This window comes from Pelmatolapia mariae, linkage group LG5 (genome assembly GCF_036321145.2).
Source record: "Pelmatolapia mariae isolate MD_Pm_ZW linkage group LG5, Pm_UMD_F_2, whole genome shotgun sequence".
In the NCBI taxonomy this organism is placed as follows: Eukaryota; Metazoa; Chordata; class Actinopteri; order Cichliformes; family Cichlidae; genus Pelmatolapia; species Pelmatolapia mariae.
The window spans coordinates 26906595-26932657 of NC_086231.1; the positions used below are offsets into that span (position 1 = coordinate 26906595).

At 38.6% G+C, this 26063-nt stretch overlaps 2 protein-coding genes across 2 annotated transcripts; one reads left to right on the forward strand and one right to left on the reverse strand.

Annotated features, from left to right (window-relative positions):
* Window positions 1-342: 342 nt before the first annotated feature.
* Window positions 343-5408, reverse strand: aqp7 (aquaporin 7). The gene is made up of 7 exons (XM_063474524.1): window positions 5289-5408; window positions 4964-5162; window positions 1830-1956; window positions 1606-1743; window positions 1106-1224; window positions 678-895; window positions 343-539 (listed from the first exon to the last, which is right to left on the reverse strand). Exons 1-7 carry the CDS (start codon window positions 5327-5329, stop codon window positions 353-355), a joined length of 1029 nt encoding a protein of 342 aa, XP_063330594.1. The 5' UTR covers window positions 5330-5408; the 3' UTR covers window positions 343-352.
* A 7643-nt stretch (window positions 5409-13051) lies between these two features.
* zgc:64106 (uncharacterized protein LOC393348 homolog) lies at window positions 13052-25826 on the forward strand. The gene is made up of 6 exons (XM_063473140.1): window positions 13052-13342; window positions 20986-21225; window positions 23285-23374; window positions 23544-23732; window positions 24431-24540; window positions 25464-25826. The coding sequence occupies exons 1-6, from the start codon at window positions 13183-13185 to the stop codon at window positions 25641-25643; spliced, it is 969 nt and encodes a 322-aa protein (XP_063329210.1). The 5' UTR covers window positions 13052-13182; the 3' UTR covers window positions 25644-25826.
* Window positions 25827-26063: the final 237 nt, after the last annotated feature.

A 26063-nucleotide genomic window follows, 5' to 3' on the forward strand; every position in this document is an offset into this window, starting at 1 on the left:
AATTAGGGCCTAATTGTAACATCTACTCTTACCAGTAGCAGCTTATAAAGGAATAATTAATATTGAGCAGAACTGAGTTCATCTTATTGGTCCAGCCCTCCACAACAGTCTCAGTTTCCCATGTTGCCACTTGGGAAAATTAATTCACCACACCCAGCTTAAGTTGATGTTGAAATTTTGTAAAACACGGTGAGCATTTTTGATTTAAACAAATCTTTATTTCACTCCCTGTTTGCTAATCATCTTCTGTCTCCCATCTAACAAGTTAGTTTTGGGCTTTTTAACCCTTTACCTTCATTGAATGTTGCACCTTCATAGAGCTATTCACTTAGCTGTCAACTTAGCTAGGGTGTCACACACACATATTTTCAATGGTATTTATCTCTTTATCCAGAGGGACAGCTTCTTCAACCATCTCTCCACCCGCTTCAGAGAGGTGTGGGTGATGCAGTTCCACAACAGCCTTGTATAGCCCTGCTCCAAGGACTCCTCCAATAGGGGGGGCAACTAGAGGCACCCACCACCATCCATTTCCAGCCCTACACAGATAAAGGCAGCAAACCACAAAAAAGTAAATAGTTAATTAATAATGAAAAGTAGTTGGGGGTTTTTATTCTTGACTAATCCTTGATTAAGGTGGAAAAAGCAAAAGAAAATGATATGGCCTTTTTGTATACCTGAACACATCAGATCCCCAGCCTGCCATGGCAGTGAAAACCCTGGGTGCTATGTCTCTGGTGGGGTTGATGGCATAACCACTGTTGCTACCCAAAGAAATGCCAATGAGAAGCACCAGGAAACCCACAAATGCAGGCTCACTTCCTGCTGGCGCTGGTTTGTTCTTCTGGTCGGATAGAGCCATAAGGCACAGTAGTAGCATCGCTGTGCCAAATACCTTCCCCAGACACACACATAGAACAAAAACATCAGTCCGGAAAGATAACCGTGTAGAAAGCCATCCAGTAAGATGTAAGGAACATATAGAAAGCACCGTATAATGTAAACTTCATAAATGAAGTTTATGAAGTAAGGAAATCATTCATGTTGATTATGTCTGATGATGGAGAGTTGTAACTATGAAGCTTTAGTTGACTTTCAGTGCTACCTGGTCAAAAAATCCAGCTATCAGAGAGAGGTATGGAGCAGGATAGGTGGCAAAGATACCAGCTGTGGCCTTCTCACCAGTCACAGTCAGGTTTCCTCTACAGTAGTCATGAATGGCTTCTGCAAACGTGTGAAACAGATAAATCGTGATAGTTGTGTGACTCCAAGAAATCGCAGCAATACTGGTGGGTGTTTTTTGGTACAAAAAACACAATAACTTCAGTAACAGTGCCTCCAGATCTGTATGAGTTGTTTTCCATGTGGTTTTTATAATACTTTTTCTAGGAGGTTTGCCGCTTAGGACACGTGATGGTGCAGTACAGCATGGTGGGCCTCTTCATAATGTGTTCCAGATGTGTAGATGCAGAAAAAACATCAGATAAGCTTTAAATTTAAATCATGCATGAGCCGATTTCCTGAGACTTTGCTTCTTTGTTCTTGAACCTTAAAGTGACCTAGATACCTAGTTTTTTTTTAACACATACTTTTGCGTTTCCTCACCATAGTAGACAGCATAAATTGTCCCTGCTGCAAGAAATGACCCCAATAGCTGTGCTGAAATATAAAGAGGTAGCATCTTCCACGGGAGGCGGCGAAACACACACATTGTGAATGATACGGCTCCGTTCATATGAGCCCCTGAAACAGATCAAAAGAGCAAAATATGACTGCTGAACAACAATTGGAAAGCATTTCATAGGTTTTGATGTCATCAGCTTTCATACCCGAGATCTTCCCTCCAACATGAGACCCCATGGCAACAGCCAGTCCAAAACCTAGGTTGATGCTGAGGTACTGTCCAAAAGCTCCCTGACCGGTCACTACCTGGGCCACAGACCCCAAGCCCAATGACTGGAAACAAAGAGAACCCATATATAATTTATACAGCCAAACACAGAAATAGATTACAAGAAATACTTTCCAGGAAGCTTATTTCACAATGTAAGCAATGTTTGAGGCAAACTATGATAAAGTGCTGGCAGCCAGATTCTTTTGTAATCTACAACAGCAGTTTCTCACTGTAAAAACTAAATCTTATAGTATAACACTGTCAGCTGTTTGGTTGCTGTTATTCTGCCACTTTAAATCTAATAGTAATGATTGTAAAACACCTGTAAAATATCTCAATTTACTGTAAATATTTGGCTATAAAACAAACTCATCCTGAGCTCCTTGTCTTTTTGACATATGACAAGATATCAGCTCATCACATGATTCTCCTACTCCTTGCACTGCAGATTTATATGAATGTCAGTGTATCAACCACCACTACACCGAATGCTGCCAGGATGCGAGGAGTTGGACCACAGTTACAGTCTTGAAGCAACAAAAACATAATTTCCTGTAGAGCTTTTCCCTCTCCAGCAATGGAATTGTCTAACAAAAAATAAAAAATCCTGTGCACCAGTTTGATATGATGTAGGGAAGACCACTCAACAAATATACAGTGTGCATCCAGAAAGTATTCACAGCCTTTGCAAAATATTTTGTTGAAGCACCTTTGGCTGCAATTACAGCCTCAAGCCTTTTGTTTTTGGTGAACCAGCACTCCTCATTCAACTTGGTGGAGCTTGAGAGGCTCTACAGTCATTTTCAGACAGGTTCCTTCCCTCTGGCTGGGCTGCTTAAGGACATTCGCAGAGCTGTGCCAAAGCCGCTCCTTTGTCATCTTGGCTTTGTGCTTAGGGTCGTTGTCCTGTTGGAAGAGAGCTGCTTCGCCCAATCCAAAGTCCAGAGCTCGTGGGAGCACATTATCATCCAGGATGTCTCTGTATATTGCGCATTCATTCATTCAAGTTCCTGCTGCTGAAAAACATCCCACAGCATGATGCTGCCACCATTTTACTACAGAGTTCAAATTTTATTTCATCAGACCAGAGGATTTGGTTTCTCATGGTATGAGAGTCCTTCAGGTGCTTTTTGGCGTAACCCAGGTGGGCTGTCATTTGACTTTTACTGAGAAGTAGCTTCTGTCTGGTTACTACCACACTGGCCTGATTGGTGAAGTGCTACAGAAATGGTTGTACTTCTGAAAGGTTTTCCTGTCTCTACAGAGCAACACTGGAGCTCTGTCAGAGTGACCACTGGGTTCTTCATTAGCTTCCTAACTACGGCTATTCCAAAATGGAATAAGCTGGAGCCAGATAATTGAGGCTCTGTGCCTTGAAACTGTCGTGTCTCAGAGGTCTCCAGACAATTTCTTGGACATCATGGCTTGGTTTTTGCTCTGACATGCACTGTCAACTATGGGACCTCAGACAAACAGGTGTGTGCCTCTCCAAATCCTGTCCAGTTGGCTGACTTTACCACAGGTGGAAGTTGTCGAAACACCAGTGGAACATCAGAGACTCAGTAGACACTCAATTTTGAGTGTCACGACAAATATGGTGATTACTTATGTACATGTTATAGTTTTGCTTTTTTTATTTTTAATATATTTATAAACATTTCGAGTTTTTTTTTACCTTTGTCATTATGTAGTATTGTTTTTTGAATTTTTTAGGTGAAAAATGAATTGAATCCATTTTGGAACATCACTGTAACATGACAAAAATGTGGAAGCGCTGTGAATACTTTCCAGATGCACTGGATGTAAACAAGAAGCACTCCGAGAGTTTAAACCTCCACAACGCAGCTCACTCTCTGGGCAGAATTTACTTTTAAGAGAATAGTATATTATTTCTACATTCATTTTATTTTCTTTGTTCACACACATTTTTGTTCTCACATCTTTTAAAACTTTATACGGTGCTTTCTATATGTTCACAATACACACCACACTTGTAAGCGTCATAGTTTCTAAGTTATAAGGTTTTTTTGTAAATTTTCAACCGATGAATAATTTAATTCTCCTAGAAGGCTTCAGTGAATGTAAGCCAAATTTTAATGGTATGTTAACATGACCTTATCTACACGCCTAGAAAGTGTTATCAGAATTGAGCTGTCTTGCTTATAGACAGATTGACACGCACACAAATGCTACCAAAAGAATAACCTCTCTGACGGAGGTAAGTAGCAAAAAGCCAGTTGAGTTTTTTGGGAGGGTTTTTTTTGTTTTTTGTTTTAATTATTTCTAGAAGTACTTTAGTTTTAAACATACATTTTCTTTCTTACTTAAAAGTTAAAAGGCTGAGTTGCGCAATTAATTTTCATTTTAATTATGGTACTGCACAAATGTAAAAGACACCACACTATTGAATTATCTTGCTTTTAACTCAGTACAAGAGGCTGTGTTATCAGGGTAAAAAAATGCTGACACTGAAAAACTGTAGCCGTTCACTCAGGAAACAGGAAAAGTGTGGTTCCTCCAACAAAGTCACGAGTATTTTGTTTATGTCAGGATTCCTAATTACAAACACAGTAAGTGCAGTTCTTTTGTGCTCACATTCAGGCATTTATGCTTCCCATGTTCATCATGTTATCACCACGTGTTTTTTTCTTCCAGGCTTCTAAGTATAAGGTTTATTGTAACAGCTGACAGCTGACAGCTGACGTGTGACTTCTGGAAACCTCTTCAGCTGGCTCGCTGCCTGACTATTACTCTATAATAATACTAGATTCTCGGGTTCATTCACTGAACCTGAGAATGTGACTGTTAATAGAGCTTATGTGTGTGTATTTGGGAGAATGTTGCAACTTATCAGGATAAAGAGCACAACATTAATGATTAATAGCATATGGGTGCTACAGATAAGCAATTACGTTCTAAACAGAAAGAAGGCCCGATAAATGAAAAGTGAAAATGTCAGCGGAATCATGGATTTGAGAGGTGCTTTTACAGTTTTTAATTAGATATTACATATTATTATTTGAAAGCATATGACACTTCAGAAATCTTGTTATAATACTGTATTCTTACCATCATGACATATGTGCTAAGTGATTCAGCAAGTCCCACACGAATGAGTTCATTCTTTAGCCAAACTTTGGGTCGAGTTACTTTACCTCCCCTCTGCTGAAACACCCCGGGTTTTACTGACTGCGCCAAGTCCTTCATTTCTTCTTCTTCTACTTTTTCTTCCTCTTCTTCTCTCCTTTCAACCTCAGGATTTTTTTCCCTTTTTGAACGAGAAAAAAAAGGTTGAAAAATTTGTGAAGTGTCTCTCATGGCACACAGTACTTTGCGAACAAGGCCAACTTTTTGTCTCCTGACCTCAAAAATTCCCGCTTTTCCACTCACTTACCTAATTGTGTTTCTCAGTCTCTCTTTGTCACTCACATCCATTGGAAGTTGTCCACAATTTAAAGGCTTCAGCACACTCTCACCCGCCTCCACCCCCTTCTTCTCTCCCCTCCTCCTGGAAATGGCCAAAGATACAGTGACACACACCCTGCAGTGCTTGATTATCTGTCAGATTTGTCATAATAAAAACACTTTAAATACATCTGTGGAGTACTTTATTCAGAACTGAAACTCATTACAAGTTAACCTACTAAAAGGCTGAATGAGATGTTTTTAATTTCTTTATTTTTTATATTATTATTTATGGCTTTTACAGCAACAAAAAGCTACCTTGAAATTATTATGTAGACTTTGTTTAATTGTTCCATGTTGTTCTGTGCATGTTCTGTATACTTCTGATTATATGAAATGCACTTTACATCTACACTTACACTTTGCACCTTACATTACTGAAGTGGGTTCAAAACAGCATAAACTATTGATTGAAGCAAGGCTGCTACAGTAACACACTATCTGGACTTCACAGTAGCATTGCAAAGTCCATACATGCTTTTTCTCCCCTAAATAAGCAAAAGAAACACAACAACAAAAACTGAAAAGTAGATTACGATGGCTACAACTTTGGAAGTTTGTAGGTGATAAAAGTTGATCAATACACACAAACAATTTCCAGCTGCAAAATCTGATTTTCACCAATACTGGTTACTTCAGTATAAATGTCGTATTTATTGATTTCAGCTGTTTCAGATTTGTTTATTTTATTGATCGCACAAAAAAGGGCAATTCAGCGCACAGCTTGCTCACACAGTCATACACAACCTAACCAAACCTGTAGTAAATGACGTGACAGTGTGGATTGCCATGAAATTTTATGTTCATGTTCCCTGAAAAGTTAATTGTAATGTCTTTGATCTTTGAAAACAATGCTACGTTTATTCAATCTTAGTATGCTTAAATGTGCACTCAGCCTGACTAATGTTGTTTATAGTTTAGGGCTGCAATGATTCATTGCATAATTCGAATAACTCGATGATAAAAGCATGTATGTGAATACAAATTTTGACAACAATAAGCCCAGGCAGGTCCTGGTTTTTAAAAAGAAATACTGATAATATGCAGATGAACTGTTAATTTAGTCTGATAACATGTTTAAATTAGCCCACTTTCTATCACTGTGGCCCGCGACACCTGCAACAAACAGGGGTGAGTCTAAAGGGGGGCATGGGTTGTCTGCAGATTGTGTCAGGGCTCTGTGTGTGGGCAGGCGGAGGTGAGGATCCAAAAGCAGGACTCAAATTGCAACTGAAAACCATAGCTTTATTGCTGGCGATAAACAAAACATGAACTGAACACAGACCGCTGAAAACAGAAACACACAGGCACAATCTGAGGGTACGACACGACAGAGAGCAAAGTCAAACACAGGGGAGTAATCAGGGAATGGAAAACAGACGGGAGACACAACTGGGAGAGATTAGGGCTAACTAGACAGGGGGAGCGAAGCTAGACACACTGACATAAGGCATAACCCTTCAAAATAAAACAGAAAACAATTCACAAAGACGCAGACTAAGAAACGCGGACTTACACAGAGGGAACACATGGGCAGAAAAGACTGGCTCCCAGATTGTGCAACTCTCTCCCACTGAGCATAAAATCTGTGGACTCAGTAGTCTCTTTTAAAAAACAACTAAAAACACATCTTTTTAGAATTGCATTGCGTTAACTTTTGTCTGTTTTTGTTTTATAATTCGTTATCTCTGTGTGAAGCACTTTGTGATCTTTATTCATAAAGGTGCTATATAAATAAAACTTTACTTACTTACTTACTTACTTACTTACTAGACCATGTACTTGGCTGTACTTGAGATTATTTATTTCATTTGGAATTTAAGAACATTTTTTCTTTAAAAAAATTAATTTGACAGATGTTGTATATGCAGTTAAACTTTAAAAAAAAAATGCAATTCCCAAAATAGAAACCAATGAGTAGTTCATTCTGAAAGACCTATTTTTTCTCTTTTGAATATTTATTATTGCACATTAATAAAACAAAGGCATTTTCTTATCAGATTCCTTGATTAATCAATGGAATAATTGATAGAATACTCGATTACTAAAATAATTAATGGCTGCAGCCCTCAAAATAAGACAAAGTTAATCCTTATAATGTCTCTGCATTGGTACACTTTATTGTAGAATATCTTAGTGAGCTAATGTTTAAATATTTAATAGCTCTTGGGTTTTTTTTTTACAGTGGCACTGAGAGGCTAAACAGACTGTGACTTAAGAAAACACCAGCATATATTTTGAGGTAAGGTGATTTATAGTGTTACATCATATTTTATAAGGATTTTATGTGTTTGTATCATCTCTGTCCACTCCTGTCAGACTCGTTTAGCAAAAATCATCCTGTTTAAGGTTCATTTTTCATCTCTTCTAAATGAATTAAGACAGTTATGATATGGCATGATTTTTCTCACCCATTAAAGGAATATTTAATATACGAGTCTACTTATTTTATCAGAAACATGCAATTTACAGCTTGTAAATTTTCTTTTTACCCATATAAGTAAGCTTTCAGACAAATGTAGTGGTGCCAAAATAAAGAACAGTATTTGTCTCTTACATAGATAATGCATCCTTATATACAGTGTAAAAGATATGTGTCTTTGAGACGAAGAAGATATAAAGAAGGTAAATGTCACTGCTGTAATGTTTTATTTTTTTAATTTATATTTATTAATACAATAAATTTAATGTTGGACATATTATATTTACATTATATTACCAAAGTGTGATGGACATTAGTCTCATGAAGAATATTAGCTCACTGTCGTTTACTTAAAATTACTTTCATCACATACCAATGAGAAATTGTAGTAAAAGTAAAAATAAGATAAAATTAAGATTTTCTCTTCATTTCTGTCAAACAATGCTGTATAAATATTTCTAGCGGCTGGTGTCATGGTTGCCATGCAAACTGGAGAGCGCATCATTGGCTAGACCATCCAGCCTCTAACTTGTGGCCTTTGCGGTCTTCAAAGGATCCCGCCTATAGACCGGCGTTGTTCCAAAAAGTGATCATCTGCCAAAAGTTGATTTCCAGTGTTTCTATGTGGCTTTTTATGTGCAATAAACTGGATTTACAAAGGGGTTATATATGAAATTCAAAAATCAGCTGTTTTTCAAGTATGTTTATGACATTGTGTCATTTTATGACACATTTTATGTGCCTACATTATAACCAGTCCAGTCCTTCTTGGCTTCTTTATAGAACTATAGTTATGTTTTTTGCAATTTCTGTTATAGTCTTGGCCAGATTACTGATAAAGATACTTTTTAATGTCAATGAAACGTTTTAACTGGATAAATAAAGGATATATAAAAGTTACCTTGCAAAAAATGGACTATAGCTTCTAACTTGTAACAGGGATGTTGGTTGTGGCACAAAATGACTTGATATCATTCATGAGGGATACGTTTGACATGTTTCACAAATGATACGCCAACAAGTTATTCATAGCAGTTTCAATACTGGCAATCACTTTTGGCAATTGGCGCCAAAACATAAAAAGGACCATGTTGTAAAGGTGAAATGTTTTATTTTATTCACATTATTCATATAATACATGTTTGTTATTAGTTGTTTACTGTTAACTTGTCACTTCCCCATCTGGTCAGTCAAGTTACTGAGTCCCCAGAAACACTTCCATTTTGTTGTGATGGCAACAACAAGATGACACATCCAGATGTTTTATGACTTTGTTAATCTGGGGTGATCACACATCACACATCGTCATTGTTTTCTCATTTCTGCTTTAATCAGTGTTTTAAAAAATATATATATATTTTGGGGTCCCTGAGGACCCTGAGGACACATGCAAAGTGATTTCTTCACTGGGGCGATCGTGGCTCAAGCGTTGGCAGTTCGTCTTGTTAATCGGATGGTTGTCGGTTCGAGCCCTGGCTCCAACAGTCTCGGTCGTTGTGTCCTTGGGCAAAACACTTCACCCATTGCCAAACTGGTGGTGGTCAGAGGGCCCGGTGGCGCCAGTGTCCGGCAGCCTCGCCTCTGTCAGCGCGCCCCAGGGCAGCTGTGGCTACAATGTAGCTTGCCATCACCAGTGTATGAATGTGTGTGAATGGGTGGATGACTGAATGTAGTGGGGTCCATAGGGACTAAGTAAAGCGCTATACAATTACAGGCCATTTACTTGGCATGTGTGTTAAACTAAAGCATCACACAGTATCAAGGGAAGTAGGGAGTAAATTTAAAAGAAAATGCTGTTTTTGCTATTATCTATTGTTTGCTGTTGTTCCTAGGGTAATTTACTCTTGGCATCCTGAGGGAGTTTATGCAGTTGGTAGTCTATGGCTGTTAAATATTTCAGTAGGATTAGGGTTAAATTGTAACTTTAGTTACTTTGTGTTCTGTTGTATTGTGTGTGCTTTTGCGCTGTTTTTCTATTTGCTTATGTTTTCTTAGGTTGCAGTCTGTTTGGCCTCTCAGGGCCACAGTATTTTTCCTTTTTGTGTGTTTTTGATTTTCATGTCAACAGTTGTGTCAAAAATTGGAGGTGAAGATCAAATTTATTCTCTAAAGGATACATTAAAACCACTCAAGTGTAGCTTCAAATTGCAGAAAAAAGTTCATTGAAAAGCAATTTCAATTAAAGCTGCAAGCAGCGTTATGAGGGCACTCGCACCCCGTCGCGTCGAGCCACGCCCAACACCTACACCCAGCATTTTCGATCTCATGTTATTACATTGATCAAATTCATGCGTAGAACCACCTGCTAAAATTTCATCTCGTTCAATGATTATAGTCGTCCCACTAGGTGGCGCTCTAACCATTACTGACAAATCACTTATCAAACATTTCCAAGCTTGACTCTCGACTCATGCCTGTGAAGTTTGGGAGAGATTGGACATTGTGTTTTTGAGTGACAGCAGATTACTGCTTTTTGGCAAGTGATTAAAACTCCACGTGCCGCCATGACCACCCCGTTTACCTAAACGTAAAATGCTTCACAATTTAACATCACAAAGGTCTTTAGATTTCATGCACTGGAGATCGTGTCAATCTGATGAAATCCCTTGGAGGAGTTCGTCAAAGTACGAGGCCCCTGAAGAGGGGATGTCGCCAAAATTACACATTAATTTTAAAATGCCTGACTTCCTGTTGGATTTGGGATATTGTTTCAAGAGACTTTTTTGTACATCTTGGTACCCTACATAAGCTTACCAGGTTTCAGACTCATAGATGAAACACGGAGCAGGGGCTGATGTTTTTAAATTTTGCAGGGGGCGCTGTGGAGCCATTTTGCAATATTCCATGAAAATGATCACATAACTAGAAAACCTTCATCACATTGGAGGTGTGGGCCAAATTTCAAGAGTTTTTAAACTTTCCAAGCCCCTCAACAGCCACTTCATCTTTCATGGTGAACCGCCTTGCCACCAGGGTGTGCTGTTCAGTTTAAACTCACAATTTTTGTCACGAAAACATCATGAGGGACTGATGTTAATATTCCCTTTGAGGTGGACCTGATGAACCTGTGAAAATCAGTATATCAAAGTGAAAGACATGACATCTCCTGTTCCCACTAGATGGTGCTCTGCGTATTCCTGACAATGGGCATATCAATCTCTTCAGGATGGCTACGTAATCATGTCTGTAAAGTTTGGTAATGATCAGACTGGATTTCTTTGAGTTATGGCAATTTCGTTCTTCACGGCGAGACATCAATGTTCGCCATCCTGCTGGGGTCATGCCAGTTCGCAAAAACTCACAGTTTTCCATGTATTGCCAAGACCAACTCCTTAATGCTTTCCTGGAGAAATTTGAGGCTACATGGTTCACCGACGTCTATACTATACCTCAAAGTGTAAAACATGACATTTCCTGTTCCCACTAGGTGGCGCTATCGCCATTGTCAAATATGGCAAGTGAAATATGTTCAGGGGCAGAGTCTTATCATATGTCAGATGTTTGGTCCAGATCGGACAATTTATATGGAAATGAGAGCAAATAAGATTTTCATGGCGAATGATCAAAATTTGCCGTGGCGCCACGGCCACACCCTTGTCCGAAAACTCAAAAGCTCTGCAATTTAATATGGCCCAGGTGTGTAGTTGACACTGACCAAATATGAAGCTTATACAATCGAATCCCAAGGAGGAGTTCGCAAAAGTACAAGGCCTGGAAATGGCAAAATCACAGCCAAAATGTCACCTTCAATCCAAAATGGCAGACTTCCTGTTGGGTGTACATCAATGGTCCCACTGACTTTTTTGTTTGTCTCAGCATGATACACGTGTGGGCCAAATTTCATTCATGTAGCTCAAACTATGTGTTCCTAGGGTTGCATTTAACAACGCATAGGTGGCGCTCCAGAGCCATTTTCCAATGCTCATATGTAAAACCTTTAAAATACGAAATTTTTCACCAGACCTGACACGTGTGCAAAATTTCATGAGTTTTTGAGCATGTTAAAGCCCTCAAAAAGGCCCTTGTTTTACCTGAATAATAATAAGAAGAAACAGAGCAGATACAATAGGGCCTTCGCACTCTTGGTGCTCGGGCCCTAATAAAACCCATAGGTTAGACAAAAAGAGGCAAAAAAGCACCCCTGGACTTGCTATTAACAATCAAGTAAATTTCATTACACCAGATTCCATTAAATGTTGCACTTTTGTAACAAAATTACATGACATTGAATTAGCTAAAATCAGCAGTTTGGGCAGTGAAACATCTCATCTGCCATGGTAATCAAACTGCATATCCCACTTCCTCCGAACCAGGAATGTCAAACACAAGGCAAAAGGAAAGGGAAAAGACCCCAGTGTAAAGGAATGCACTGATTTTGGACTTTTAACTGTATTTTCATAGGTTTTTGAGTGTTTGCTACTAATAAAGAGAAAAGAGTTTTTTTCACTATCTACTATGCACATTTCTATCTTCTACATACTCAGTCATTCTGCTCATGGTAGTCTAAGGAGCTTGGTTTCACAAAACATAAAGAAGTCCAGTCACTTTCCTTCCAAGCTCCTTAGAGTAAATGTGTATTTACACTGACAGAAATTGGAGTTTCGCTGGTTCGGTATGCTTAATATCAAAGTGGGCTGTATGAGGCCCACCAAGATGTAAAAGGAATTTGCCAGCCCTGCTCCAGTTGAATGACCTTGCATCCCTATGTTGGTTCAGTTACTGCAAAATTATAATTAAAATATTTGTCTGGGACCATCTTTGCAATGACCCAAAACAACTTGTTAAAAAGAAAGTGTACCTAATGCCAAATGTGTATGATTTAAAGTGGGTCATGAATTTGTTCTCACTGATGTTAGCTCATGGAACATATGGAAGAGCTATGGATAGGACCATGTGTTCAGCTTTAATGTGTTCCATTAAAACTGCTGATATCTGATCCTAGCTGGTAGAGCAATTACATCCATATGCTTGAACTTTTGCTTACTTGTCTTTTATTCTGCAGACAGGTGAGATCCCCACTCCATGTCGATCAGGGCTCCAAAAAAATCAAGCTTAATTTGAATAAATAAACACTTCCGTCGTTCACCAGCCCAGATGGTTTGAATATGGATAAAGAGGCTGTCTGTTTAAATGTATTTTCTGAGCTAGCTCTGCAGACTAAACCTGACCGCTGGATCACGGGTCGCATTTTTCTGCTCTTACAAATCTCCAAAGTTTATAGAGAGACGACAACAAAAGCTAGACTGTGCAAGGAACAAAAAACAAAACAACTTCAGCTCCTCTTCCGATATAAGATTAAACCACGTGCTTGGATAGTTGAATCATAACACGCCTACTTAAAGCGGTGAGAGGAGGGAAAGCAGTCTATTTCTTTCCCGCGGACGTTAGACTCATCGGCAGGATGATGGCTTGGCTGGGTTTCTTCTATCACCCATTCTGGGCTGTTTCGACGGCGCTGCTGGCTGCTGTTGTGCGCCTGCAGATGAGAAACCGCTGGAATCCACAAGCCTGCGCCGTGCGGCTGACAGGGAAGACTGCCATAGTGACGGGAGCCAATACAGGTTGGTTGAATATTAAGAGCCACTATCACAGAGCTGCAGGCGTAGTTTGGTGTTAAAATTCTGAATTCTTGCGGTCTTTCTGTTGTTTGTTTGTTTGTTTGGGGGGCTTGGGGGTTATTTTATTTTTTTATTTATTTTGTGTGTGTGTGTGTGTGTGTGTGTGTGTGTGTGTGTGTGTTTGGGGGGGGGGGGGGGGGGGGGGGCTTCACATTCCATGGCTATGAAGGGTTATCCACCAATTGTGATCCCAGGGTGTGTCATCACTAAATTGAGGGTCTCATTTACAGGAATTACAGGAAATAACAAGGTAGCAGCAAGAACATGAAGAGAGGCTGTATTTGTTGCACTTCAAAAAAAAAGAAAAAAAAATTACACTGAAAAGCGGCCGACATGCTTTGATGTTTAAGATCGTGTAAAAATCTGTCAGAGATTCTGCATGACCACGACTTAAATCGAGGCAAAACTCTGTGGTAAAATGGAGTGGTTCTAACTCCAGCTTTCATTCCTCTCAGCTCTCAGACTTACATGTGTGCATTCATTATCCCTGCTGTTTGAAGTTATTAGGAGGCTTTTGTGGTCTTAGAATATAGTTCCCATTGCTGTTCATCATGACCAGTACCATGATCTATGCATCTATCTACAGTTAAGCCCATAATTATTCATACCCCTGCCAAATATTGACTTAAAGTTACTTTTGTTCAATAAGCAAGTTCTTTTTTGAGCAGAAATGACACAGGTGTCTCCCCAAAGATAATAAGACGATGTACAAGAGGCATCATTGTGGAAAAAAATATTTCTCAGGTTTTATTTATATTTTAGCAAAAAGTATCATGTCCAGAATTATTCATACCCTTCTCAATAATCAATAGAAAAAAGCCTTTATTGGCTATTACAGCAATCAAACGCTTCCTATAATTGCAGACCAGCTTTTTGCATGTCTCCACAGGCATTTTTGCCCATTCATCTTTAGCAATGAGCTCCAAATCTTTCAGGTTGGAGGGTCTTCTTGCCATCACCCTGATCTTTAGCTCCCTCCACAGATTCTCAATTGGATTCAAGTCAGGACTCTGGCTAGGCCACTGCAAAACGTTAATGTTGTTGTCTGCTAACCATTTCTTCACCACGTTTGCTGTATGTTTTGGGTCATTGTCGTGCTAAAATGTCCACTGGTTCCCAAGGCCAAGTTTTTCTGCAGACTGCCTGATGTTGTTGTTGAGAATCTTCATGTATTGCTCTTTTTTCATGGTGCTGTTTACTGTGATTAGGTTCCATGGTCCATTGGCTGAAAAACACCCCCAAAGCATTAGGTTCCCACCACCATGTTTGACAGTGGGGATGGTGTTCTTTGGGTTGAAGGCTTCTCCATTTTTATGCCAAATGATCACAATGAAGGCAACATCATTGTGACCAAATAATTCAATTTTTGTTTCATCTGACCATAACACTGAAGACCAGAAACCTTCTTCTTTGTCCAGATGAGCATTTGCAAAGGCCAAATGAGCTTTTGCATGCCTTAGAAGTGCCTGGAGAAGTGGCGTTTTCCTTGGTCTGCATCCGTGGAACCCAACAGTGTCCGTTGGACTGTCTGGCTTGAGACATTGCCACCAGCAGAGCCCAGATTCACCAGAATGGCCTTGGTGGTGATCCTTGGATTCTTTTTCACCTCTCTCACTAGTCTCCTGGCCAGCACAGGTTTCACTTTTGGCTTCCGACAACGTCCTCTGAGATTTTCCACAGTGCGGAACATCTTGTATTTTTTAATAATACTTTGCACTGTGGCCACTGGAACTTGAAAACATTTGGATATGGCCTTGTAGCCCATTCCTCACTTGTGAGCAGCCACAATGCACAGCTGCAGGTCCTCACTGAGTTCCTTTGTCTTAGCCATGAATGTCCACAAACCACCTGCAGAGAGCTGCTGTTTTTCACCCGTTGAGTTGATCAAAACAGCTATTTCCAATTAATCAGGGTAATTAGGATGCTTTAGAACAGCTTTGACTATTTGGAATGGATGGAACTTTGGATTTTCCCAGAGACTGTGACAGTTTGTGAAGGGTATGAATAATTCTGGACATGATACTTTTTGCTCAAATGTAAATAAAAGCTGAGAAATATTTTTTTTCCACAATGATGCGTCTTGTACATCATCTCATTATCTTTTGTGAGACGCCTGTGTCATTTCCAGTCAAAAAATAACTTGCTAGTTGAATAAAAGTAACTTTAAGTCAAAATTTGCCAGGGGTATGAATAATTTTGGGCTTAACTGTATATGCATCTATTTTAAAGTTATTCTAAACCTAAAATACTAAATCTCATTCTTCGGGAGTTGCAGTGCTGCACTAATATAGATAAGGTGACCTTGAAGCATGTTAATTGTTTACTTGGAAGTTAAAAAAAATTCTAAAAATTCCTTTTATTACTCCAGATCAAAGGGTGTTCAACAAAGGGTCATCTAAAATTTCACCTACATTAAACATTTATTCAGGGACTCTAATAATCTAACCCAGTGGTTCCCAAACTTTTTTTGCTGGGCCCCCCTTTGTTTATAGGAAAAATGTTCCCCCCCCCCCTCGTCCACACGTAAACGGCGTTTCGAATCACCGAAAACGGAGATTTTTTTAAATCAAGCAACATCAAAGGTATGTGCCTTTTTTCACGTCACGCTGTTCGCACGTTATTGTTTACATGAGATGAATTGCAGAATGGCAGATAGTCAGATTAACAGTATTTTGTCTCTATCTGCAGGTTTTACACGCTTACATACACACGCAGTTACTGTCCCTCCATTTAGAAAGGCAGAGGCGTCACGGTGTGATTATTTTACATGTAGGTGTTTTTTTCCTGTGTAATAATATTCAACATTGCTATCAATACATTTTTCAATCCCTCTGCAAAATGGGTTCATAAACATAAACAACTGTAGGATACTGTTTGTCCGTGATTGTGGCAGGATCAGCCTGATATTATTTGTATCCCACTGTAACTTTACTGTATAAAGAGCTAACATCTCCAACATGTCAGGAGTAGTTAGTCATTACAACAAGTGTTTGTGAACTAAAAATCAAGAATGTGGGATAGCCTACTTTTTGTCCGTGATTTGAAGAACCCAGCGCGTGCTCCCGACGAAGGGGAAACCAATTATGCAGGGAGACCTACCTTGGCACTTGTGCAGGTGAAACCAAAGGGCAGATATGCTTCACCATATTTTCTAGTCTTTGGCTTAGAATGAAGTTGGTTTGGAAACATATTCAGCGATGCTTCATCTCCTGATTTGCGTTTGTGGAGGCGCCCCGTGCTAGCAGTGTCCAAGCGTTTTGTTTTTTTTGTTTTGTTTTTTCCTTTTCATGTCGCTTTGTGCCCCCCCTAGGGGGCGGGCCCCACACTTTGGGAAGATCTGATCTAACCTATGACTTCTTGCGCCTTTATTAAATCTAAAGGTAACAGAGTTGTTTAGAGAATAGGAGAAGCACTAAAACCAGCATAGTAAAAATGTAGGAGGTAGAGGCAACAATGATTAGGAAGGAGACATTCAATGTTAGCTACACACCTTTTATGTGCCGTCAAAATGTTTGATGCTTTGGATTTTCATGCCCAGCACATCACCTAATATTTGAGTAAGCACCCTGAACATTCATGTTGAGCATGGTTGCTTACTCTTTGGTTTTCAATTGTTTGTACAAATGTCAAAAGGACCTTGCAGTTTGTTTGGTTTTTCTTTCTGGTTTGTTTGTTTGTTTGTTTTTTGTCATTATATCTCAGTTGTTTTTCCTGTCATTCTAAGGCTTGATGTATAGCCTTGTGGCAAGAGTAGGACCCAAACACAGGATTTGGAAACACAAGGGAATAAAAACACAATGCCCTGGGGCAATGATCCAGAGCATTGTGTTTTGAGTTCAAAATCCTGGATCAATAACCCAGAGGTCATGACACATCCAAATGTTTTATGACTTTGTCAGTCTGGAGTGCTCACATCACTGTTTTCTCATTTCTACTTTAATAGACCCCACAATATTTGTATCGTGGGGTCCCTGAGGACCTCAATCAAAAGTATCCATCTCCCTACGCAGTCTTAAGATGGATTTCTTCACTTAATGTTTGGCATGGATGTTAAACTAAAAGCATCACGCAGTATCAAGGGGAGTACAGTCATTTTAAAAGAAAACGCTATTATATATTATTTGCTATTGTTCTTAGGGTAATTTACTCTTGACGTCCCAAGGAAGTTTATGCAGTTGGTAGTCTATGCCTGTTAAATATTTCACTAGGATGAGGGTTAAATTGTAACTTTATGCACTTTGTTACTAGGAGCCTGTTGCAAAAAACCTATAATCTGTTACCATTTCTTTGGTTAAATGTACACAAACAAATGCCAAAGACAACACAGTCTGTCAGGCATAAAGGTGTATGTGTGCAACAACAAGATTATTCCACAAAGAGCTAAAAAATTCTGGGAAATGTCTGATTATCAACAGCCTCATTTTTTACCATTACCCAAATATGTTTGGGGATTTTTTTGTTTTGGCTTTTTTTTTTTTAGAATACAGTCAAAGAAACACAGTAGAACAATTTCAAAGTAGAAAGAGAGTAGAAACACAGAAAAGACTGCAACCATTTCAGTCTAACACACTGGATTATCTCTGTGTATATACAAATATGTGTATACTTAAACACCCATCTTCCGGCTTCTGAGGAATTAAAACACATTTTCCAGTTATGCGGGAGTAAGAGAGTGGGAATAAGTAAAACCACTGAAGACAGTAATATTCGCTTCGTGAACTGGGAGATGTGATATAAATAACTTGCTTATTAAGTCTATCCAACAGTTTTACTCTGAATTTGCACTTACAAAGTGACCCAAAGACAACGTCACTGTTAAAGGTGCTTTTGTAGCTCTTTGGAATGATCGAATGCTACTGTGACCACAGTAAAAGACCGAGGTAGAGGTAGAATATTTAGTTCAGTGCAGCGAAGGTAATAATACCAGACTGTCAGATAAACAATCAGACACAGTGGGAAAGACTCACTGTATTATTTGTGGTTTTTGTAATTTTGGTCATTATAGGAGTCTCTAAATCAAAGTTACTGATGACAATTATTACCTGATGTAGCGTTGCTTATGACTTAATTTAATAAAAAACTTATTTCTGACTAAAGTGTGTTTAATTAAATTTAAACAAACTGATTCCACACAATGTAAATATAGAGCTAGCAAAGGTGTGTGTGTGTGTGTGTCTGCTACACTGATACACTCTCTATGATGAATAATTGAAAGCAAATGACAATTAGTGGAAATGTGGAAGTGTTTGTGGTTTAGATTTGACTTTCTGAAGTTTTCATTGCTGCTAATTTAAATGACTTCAAAGGAAGATATCTCACTGAGTGTGTACCTTTTTAAAAATCCTCTCAGCACACATGTGTTCAGCATATGTGGTGTCGAAATTGAGGCCCGTTTGTAAATTATTCCAGATGATAACATGTGCATGAAGATGACAAAAAAATGTTGCTTAATAAAACAAGTTTGCCCATAAGCTGCAGTGGATCATCCAGCAAAAGAAGAGTTAATTCAGCTCCACAGTTCCTGACCGGAACATCAAAGTCATCCACCAACCAGACGTTCATGGAAAGTGAGAGTTGTGGGAAACCGTAAGATTTGGGACTTGATTAAAACGTGATTTAGAGTGTGTAAAGCGAAGACCCAAAATGCAGAATGCCGAGACCAAATCTAAAACAAAACGCAAGCCACATATCTCAGTTGAAGAACGTCTGAACAAAAACACAGAATAGAAACTAAAATGTCCCATTTACAAAGTAACAGTATCCAGGCAATACAGTGAAACACATGTGGGATTGTTTATACGAAGACACATTGACGGTAGTCATGGGAAACAGGTGGGGAATGTGAAACAGCTTAAATTAATTATGTATAAAAAGACAAAGAACACAACCAGTTACCAAAAAATAGGACGTCATCACCTAAATAGACAGATGTGACACTAACACACACAGACTTGACATAGAATGACATGGAGGGAAGAAAGCTGGGGGGAAAAATCACATAAGCAACTACACTAAATCGACGCTAACAAGAATTCAAATGGAAATGAACAGAAGCTAAAATCTAAAAAATCCAAATGCATGAAAATCAAATATAACAATAAATGACCCAACAAAGTCCACAAAACTCTGGGTTTATGATCCAGGATCATGACAAGATTAGTGTTAGTGTTATAAGCCTAGTTTCTTTTATGCTGATTTACACTAATTGGGGATTCTAAACTGTGGGATGTAATTGTCCTGTAATGTTCTCTTAATAAAGAGTAGAATTTGTGTAGTAATGTAGAATTACTACATCAATTTGTGTAGAATTACACAAATTGATAATGGATCCAAATTGCAGGTCTTAAAGACCTCTACTATGAAACCAATTGCAAGTTTGCATTTGAGAAACAGACGCTCTCTGCTTTTACAATTATGCTTAAAACTTTCCTTTTTGATAAAGTTTATCGTTAGGGCTGGATCAGGCGACCTTGTTTATCGTTAGGGCTGGATCAGGCGACCTTGAACTCTGTAACTTCCTCTCCCATAGTTTACATATTATCTATTTCTCTCTGCTCTCTCCTCTTTCCTTTCACCCTCAACGTGATGCAGCAGCTAGCTCTCAGAACCTGGTTCTGCCAAAGGTTTCCTAATAAAACGAGGTTTTTCCTTCCCACTGTTGCCAACTTCTTGCTCGGAGGTGGTTGTGTTATTGTTGGGGATTCTTTCGACACTCCAGGATCAGTTCAAATTGCCTTGAGATGACTGTTGTTGTGAAATGGAACTATAGAAATAATAAAGTTGAATTTAGTTGCAACAAAAACCTGACATGATGCTCTCAAACAAAACTGTTTGAGAGCATCCTAAACATTCCTAAAAGATCCTGCAGACCTCAGTGTGCAGATAGTGAGAGGCTCCAAAGCATTTAGAGCCTAAAGTCTTGCTTTCATCTTCAGCTTATAAACACATTTTTAGAGCCATTTTATGGTTACATACATTAATATCGTGTCCTTATCATGGACACTGGACCTGCTTCAGATGAGGACTTCTCTGGGATGAAGCTCAGGCTGCGACTCCTCATTAAAAACACATTTTTAGGAGAGGAAATATTTTCCTTTCAGTTCTAAATGTTAAAGGGGTTTGGTTGTAATGGAGAACTGTTTAAAGATTGCATCATTTCATAATATCAGTTAACCTTCCCTCAGTGAGTGAGATAAGAACAACTATCTTTTAGTAGTTTGCCCTCACTTTCATCCTCGCTTTTTTTTTTTTTTTTTTTTTTTTTTTTTTTTTTTTTAGAAAGATTTGGGTCTTCGCCTATTTGGGTATATGTTTTAAAACCACTAATATGCGATATACATACATATATGTGTGTATAAAACATGTCACAGTTTCTGAGCAATAAAGATCTGCTTCAGTCTGCTTAAGCTGCATATCTGCAAGCAAACACAAAACAAATGCCCAGATAATGTGAAAACTCCTTAAACTTAGAATGAAATCATAACGTTTGTTTTAGGCTTTAGACCTTATGCAAATCTGTCTTTTGATTAATCTGTTATTTAAGCATATTTCAACAAGTAATATTTTGTTTTGTTCCACTCTGCTAGGGATTGGAAAGTTCATTGCCCTGGACTTTGCACGTCGTGGGGCTCGTGTTATCTTGGCTTGTCGAAGCGAGGCAAAGGGCACAGCAGCACTTAACGAAATTAGGGAAAAAACAGGAAACTTGGATGTACATCTGCGTCTGGTGGACCTTTCCAGTATGGACTCTGTCCGAGCATTTGCTGAGAGGATTCTTAAAGAGGAGGAGGCGCTGCACATCCTCGTCAACAATGCTGCAGTATCAGGTGATACAAGCAGAGCCGGTCCGAGGATTCCAACACAACCACCAAATCACGCTTACTGCTCATAACTAGATGAAGATGAGCACATACACACAAACTAGAAATAGGCAAATGAATTACATTTCTTATTTTATTTGAAACTGTTTGGGAAAAATATATTCAAATATGGAAAGAAAAATCAAATTTTTAAATGTTAATGTCAACATTTTTACAAGATAAAAGCAACACTGTTGTACATCACAAGGTCAAACCTGGAAGAATTTGGGACAATTTGAGCGTTTCATTTGGACATTTTGTGTTAAAATAGTAAACTAACACACAATGTTGTGAGATGTAGCAAAAAAAGCTAGCTATTATAAATTATCAATGAAAACGCAGTTCTACTAAAGTTGGCGAGCAAACAGCAAGTAAGGCTTGTTCTAATGTAAAACACATCAGCTGGCCAGGGAGTATATTCAATTTAATTTGTTGAAAATTAAAAGCCAGCTCTGCATAACAACAACAACAAAAACACACAAAAACATGTCTGTTTGGGGTTTTTTTGTTTAGTGAGTTAATCATTGAACAACAATTTCATCAAACATGACAGCAGGGATTGAGGAGATGCACACAGAAATCAGGGGCCTAAACAAATGGATCATTGTCGTGACTGGATACAGAAAGCAGCGCTTCGCAATAGCTAAATAATCTAGAACAGGGTGCCAAACATAAGGCCCGGAAGCCAAAATCGGCCCAACAAAGACTCCAACCAGGTCTGCTGGATGTCTTTGGAAAATTTGAAGGAGGGCATATATTTTGCACCTAAACTGTATTTTCATCAATTTTACACATTGTCCTCCTGACAAAGATCTCCCCCACAGCCATTCATACCACACCAAAGTAATAAAGTAATAGATAAACAATAAATCACAGAAAAGCTCCTGTTTCTTTTTCACAGCTATACAATTTTGTGTGTCCGCAGTAAAATGGATAAATAAAATATGATAAATGTCTGTGAATTAACAAAAGCTTTCTGCTTTATAATTACTGGACAGTTTAGACAATGGGCTACCAGAACTTTTTCTGTAATTTTACACATTACTTTACATTACAACTCAAAGAATTGTGCTGACAGATTTCTTTCTTTTACTACAGTAGGATTTCTTTTTTATGTAAAGCAAACTGAGACATGGTGTTTAAATAGCACTTCTTTTTCTTATATTGCCATATCTCAGAGATTAAATGTGCAGTTGAACTACTTTACACTGGCATAAAGGGGAGTTTTGATGGTCGCTTACGATTAAAGTGGCACATATGTGTCCCACGATCTAAAATCAATTTGACATCCCCGATCTCGAATTTGTATGGCAGACTTTGCAGGGCAGCAACACAAATATTTAGAAGTACAATTCTGAAAAGTTGGAATGCTGTGTAAAATGTAAATAAAACACAGTGCAATGATTTGCAAATCTCATAAACCAATATTTTATTTTAGAAGATAGAAAGCGTAAACATTTAAAGTACCGGGGGGGGGGTACCATCCCCTCTTCTTTTAACAACAGTCTGTAAATGTCTGGGAACATCGAATACATCAAACTGAGGAGCTGCTGGACTTTTGGGCAAGGAATGTTGTCCCATTCTTGTCTGATAAAGTATTCTAGCTGCTAATAATCTTATAGTATTTTTCATTTCATGATATGCCAAATATTTTCAACACTTCCCATCTTTACTTCTGAGAAACTCTGCCTCTTTAAGATGCTATTTTTATTCCCATTCATGTTATTGACCTGTTGCCAGTTAAACTAATAAGCTGCATAATGTTCCTTCAACTGTTTCTTTTTAGCACCACTATGTTCTATGTTCCATTGCCAAACAAAGCGGAGATTTGTAAATCATTGCATTATGTAAGCAGTGTTCCAACTTTCTGAAGTTGTTTTGTACTAAAACACCACACAGAGTATCAGAGAGCTTGATGTCTAGCTGGCCTTGTGCTAGACATCAAGCTTAAAAAACCTAGTCTGATTTATGACATCAACTTTTAGATCAACTTTTAATTCTAGGGATTTAACTCTTTATCAATCAGGTTTACCAAGGAACATAACCAAAGACGGATTTGACGAATCTTTTGCTACTAACCACCTGGGACCTTTTCTTCTCACCAACCTGCTGCTGGGTAAGACTGTGGGGTCTATTTAACACAGCGGATGTACTGTGTTGAGAAAACGAAATGCATAATACACTACTGCCTGCAATTGTCAGGTCATCCTAAATATCTGCCTTTTTTGGTGTCTCCTCTTCTCATCGTATCCTTCCTGCCACAACGTGTTTCATATTCTTTCCAGACCTGATAAAGAGTTCGTCTCCATCCCGTATCGTCAACGTCAGCTCAGTCAACCACAAGAGGGGTAAAGTGGACTTTAATCATTTTCACGGCAAGAACCTGACCTATCGCATGGATCAAGTCTACAACAACACTAAGCTGCACAATGTCATCTGTACCAGCGAGCTAGCACGCAGACTAAAAGGCACAGGTAGGCTACAGGAAAGCAAATATTATGAATGTACAGGAGTGATCTCTCCCATTGGAACAGCACTGAAAGAAAATAAATGACAAAATAAGAAGCAGTAACAAAAGATGGATGATGATCACATTCAGATTTAAAAATACACATAAGCCGCGGCTTTATGTGATTTAAATAATAATGCACTCTGATGATGATCAGTCTTTAAAAATTATTCTCATAGGACCATTGTTTGTCTTTACTGGGCTTCCTACTCCTCTCTGTATTTGTATTGTTTGCCCCATACATTATACAGTAGTTTGTCTGTTTTTCTAAGAAATCTGAAAGATGAAACTGGCCTTGAATATTCATAAAATATGCTGGTAAAATACTGAGAGATTCTAGATTCTAGAAAGTATTGCAAATTAAACTTTCATTTTCAGTTTTTGCATCATGCTGAAAGTCAATCTCTAGCAATGATTAGAGGCTGAACGTTGACTTGTTGGATGATGTTATTTCATTACAGAAAAAGTCTCATATAGGTCCGCACGTGAACTTCAGTTTGTACCATCAAAAACAGGCCAGCTCCACCTGCTTCACCCGCTCCAGCCTCTAATACTTAGGATAAAATTAATTTCTCAACATCCTATCAAACCCTCAGTGCTTACCTTTTCAGTGACTGTCTCAGTGTTGTTTTTGTTTTTTGTTGTACTTTTGTCATTACATAGATGTAACTGCAAACTCCGTCCACCCCGGTATTGTGATGACAGAAGTAATGAGACACTATTCGTTTTGGGTCCGTTGGATTTTCAACCTCATTGGGTTTTTCTTTTTCAAGGTAAGTTGAAACAGGCAACCAAACTTAAATAAGATACCAAATCCAGACTGTTTCAATGATGGCACAAACCAAACTGCTAAAACTAGAAGAACAAGTTCAAGCGCTAAAACATTTCACATATCTGTGGTTAAGTATAAAATGAAGCTTTCCTGCTGTAGGAATCTTAGGAATCCTTTGTTCTTATTCTTTGCTTTTTTTTCCCTTGTGGTTGTATCCTCATCTCTTTCATTTTCATTTGCCTCTCAGATGTATACATCTGTTCTCGCATTTATATTGACATTTTAAACATGGGATAATCTGCTGCAAAGTGGGAAAAGAAAACTACAGTTAGGTCCACAAGTTTTTGAACAATGACACCAATTTTGTAACTTTACCTCTCTCAATCGCCAAAATAGATTTCATATTAAACAACTGAAGTGACTGAAGTGCAGACTTTTACATTTGCCTATCATTGTCAAAGTCTACAATCAAGAGACACCTGGAATGGAAATACAGAACGTTTACAGCACAATACAAACCACTGGTAGCTTTTAGCGAGGCCAAATGTGGCTTTGCCAGAAAACCTCTAAAGAGCCTACCCAGTGCAGTATTTGGTGCATTTGGTAATGTCCAAGGATTTTCACCCCCTTGAATTAATACTTCAGTCGGACATTGACTTAGCATTCACTGTGGTGGTGTATAGAGGCAGAATTATAGAAGTCCAAATACTTGCACCCCTAACTTTACCTTACAATATATTGTAAGGGAAAGTTATTCATCTGTGACTTGTATATGTAGTGTCATCCAGTGCTCAACAACTGGCTCTACTAGGCACAAAACAGGGCTGGGATTACATGTTTTCCAGCTGCATATTTGTAGCTCTAAGGATGTTTGTGGACCTTCATTTTCATGTTTCCTCTCCACCTTCCTAATCTCCCTTTCAGTCACCAGAAGCAGGGGCAGTGAGCACAATCTATTGTGCTGTAGCAGAGGAGCTGGAGGGTGTAACCGGGAAGTATGTTGATAGCGACTGTTCCCTGACTCTGCCTGCCCCTTTAGCTCGGGACGCTGCCCTCGCGGTCAAGGACTTTGAATTCTGCGACAGACTGACATCAAAGCTCTGAAACCACTAGCTGGAAGGGTTTTATAACAAGAGGGGTCAAATTCCAAAGTCATTCACACTGCACCTACTACCTATGCAATTCTGACACCACAATGTCTGATTTTTACTATTTCGCCTTAAGTAATTTGCATGCACATTTTTTTAAATAACTGTATTTTTGTTAATAAAGTTTACCCAACAGTGACCACTCAGTGCAATTCTTTCTTTTTAAAGGAACATTTAGTGAAATCTTACAAATTGTGTCTGTGTCCCTTGGGATCATTGCTAAATAGCTTAATGATAGAAATGATTTTTCAGAATATGCATTACGTCTGAGTAACTGTCATGCTATAAAGGGTTATGAATTTCCTTGAGGTTTGAGAGAAATCAGTTTCTCCTGGGAAAGAGGCTGACACCCTGTGGCCAACAAGCAGACATGCTT

Excerpts from the sequence above, each read along its gene's own strand:
- zgc:64106 (XM_063473140.1), top strand. The coding sequence starts at position 13,183 with ATGATGGCTTGGCTGGGTTTCTTCTATCACCCATTCTGGGCTGTTTCG. Across the intron at positions 21,226-23,284 it reads CAACAATGCTGCAGTATCAG|GTTTACCAAGGAACATAACC; the intron begins GTGATACAAGCA and ends TTTATCAATCAG. Across the intron at positions 24,541-25,463 it reads TTGGGTTTTTCTTTTTCAAG|TCACCAGAAGCAGGGGCAGT; the intron begins GTAAGTTGAAAC and ends TCTCCCTTTCAG.
- aqp7 (XM_063474524.1), bottom strand. The coding sequence starts at position 5,329 with ATGGATGTGAGTGACAAAGAGAGACTGAGAAACACAATTAG. Across the intron at positions 1,744-1,829 it reads TGTTGGAGGGAAGATCTCGG|GGGCTCATATGAACGGAGCC; the intron begins GTATGAAAGCTG and ends GATCTGTTTCAG. Across the intron at positions 896-1,105 it reads TAGCTGGATTTTTTGACCAG|GTATTTGGCACAGCGATGCT; the intron begins GTAGCACTGAAA and ends TGTCTGGGGAAG.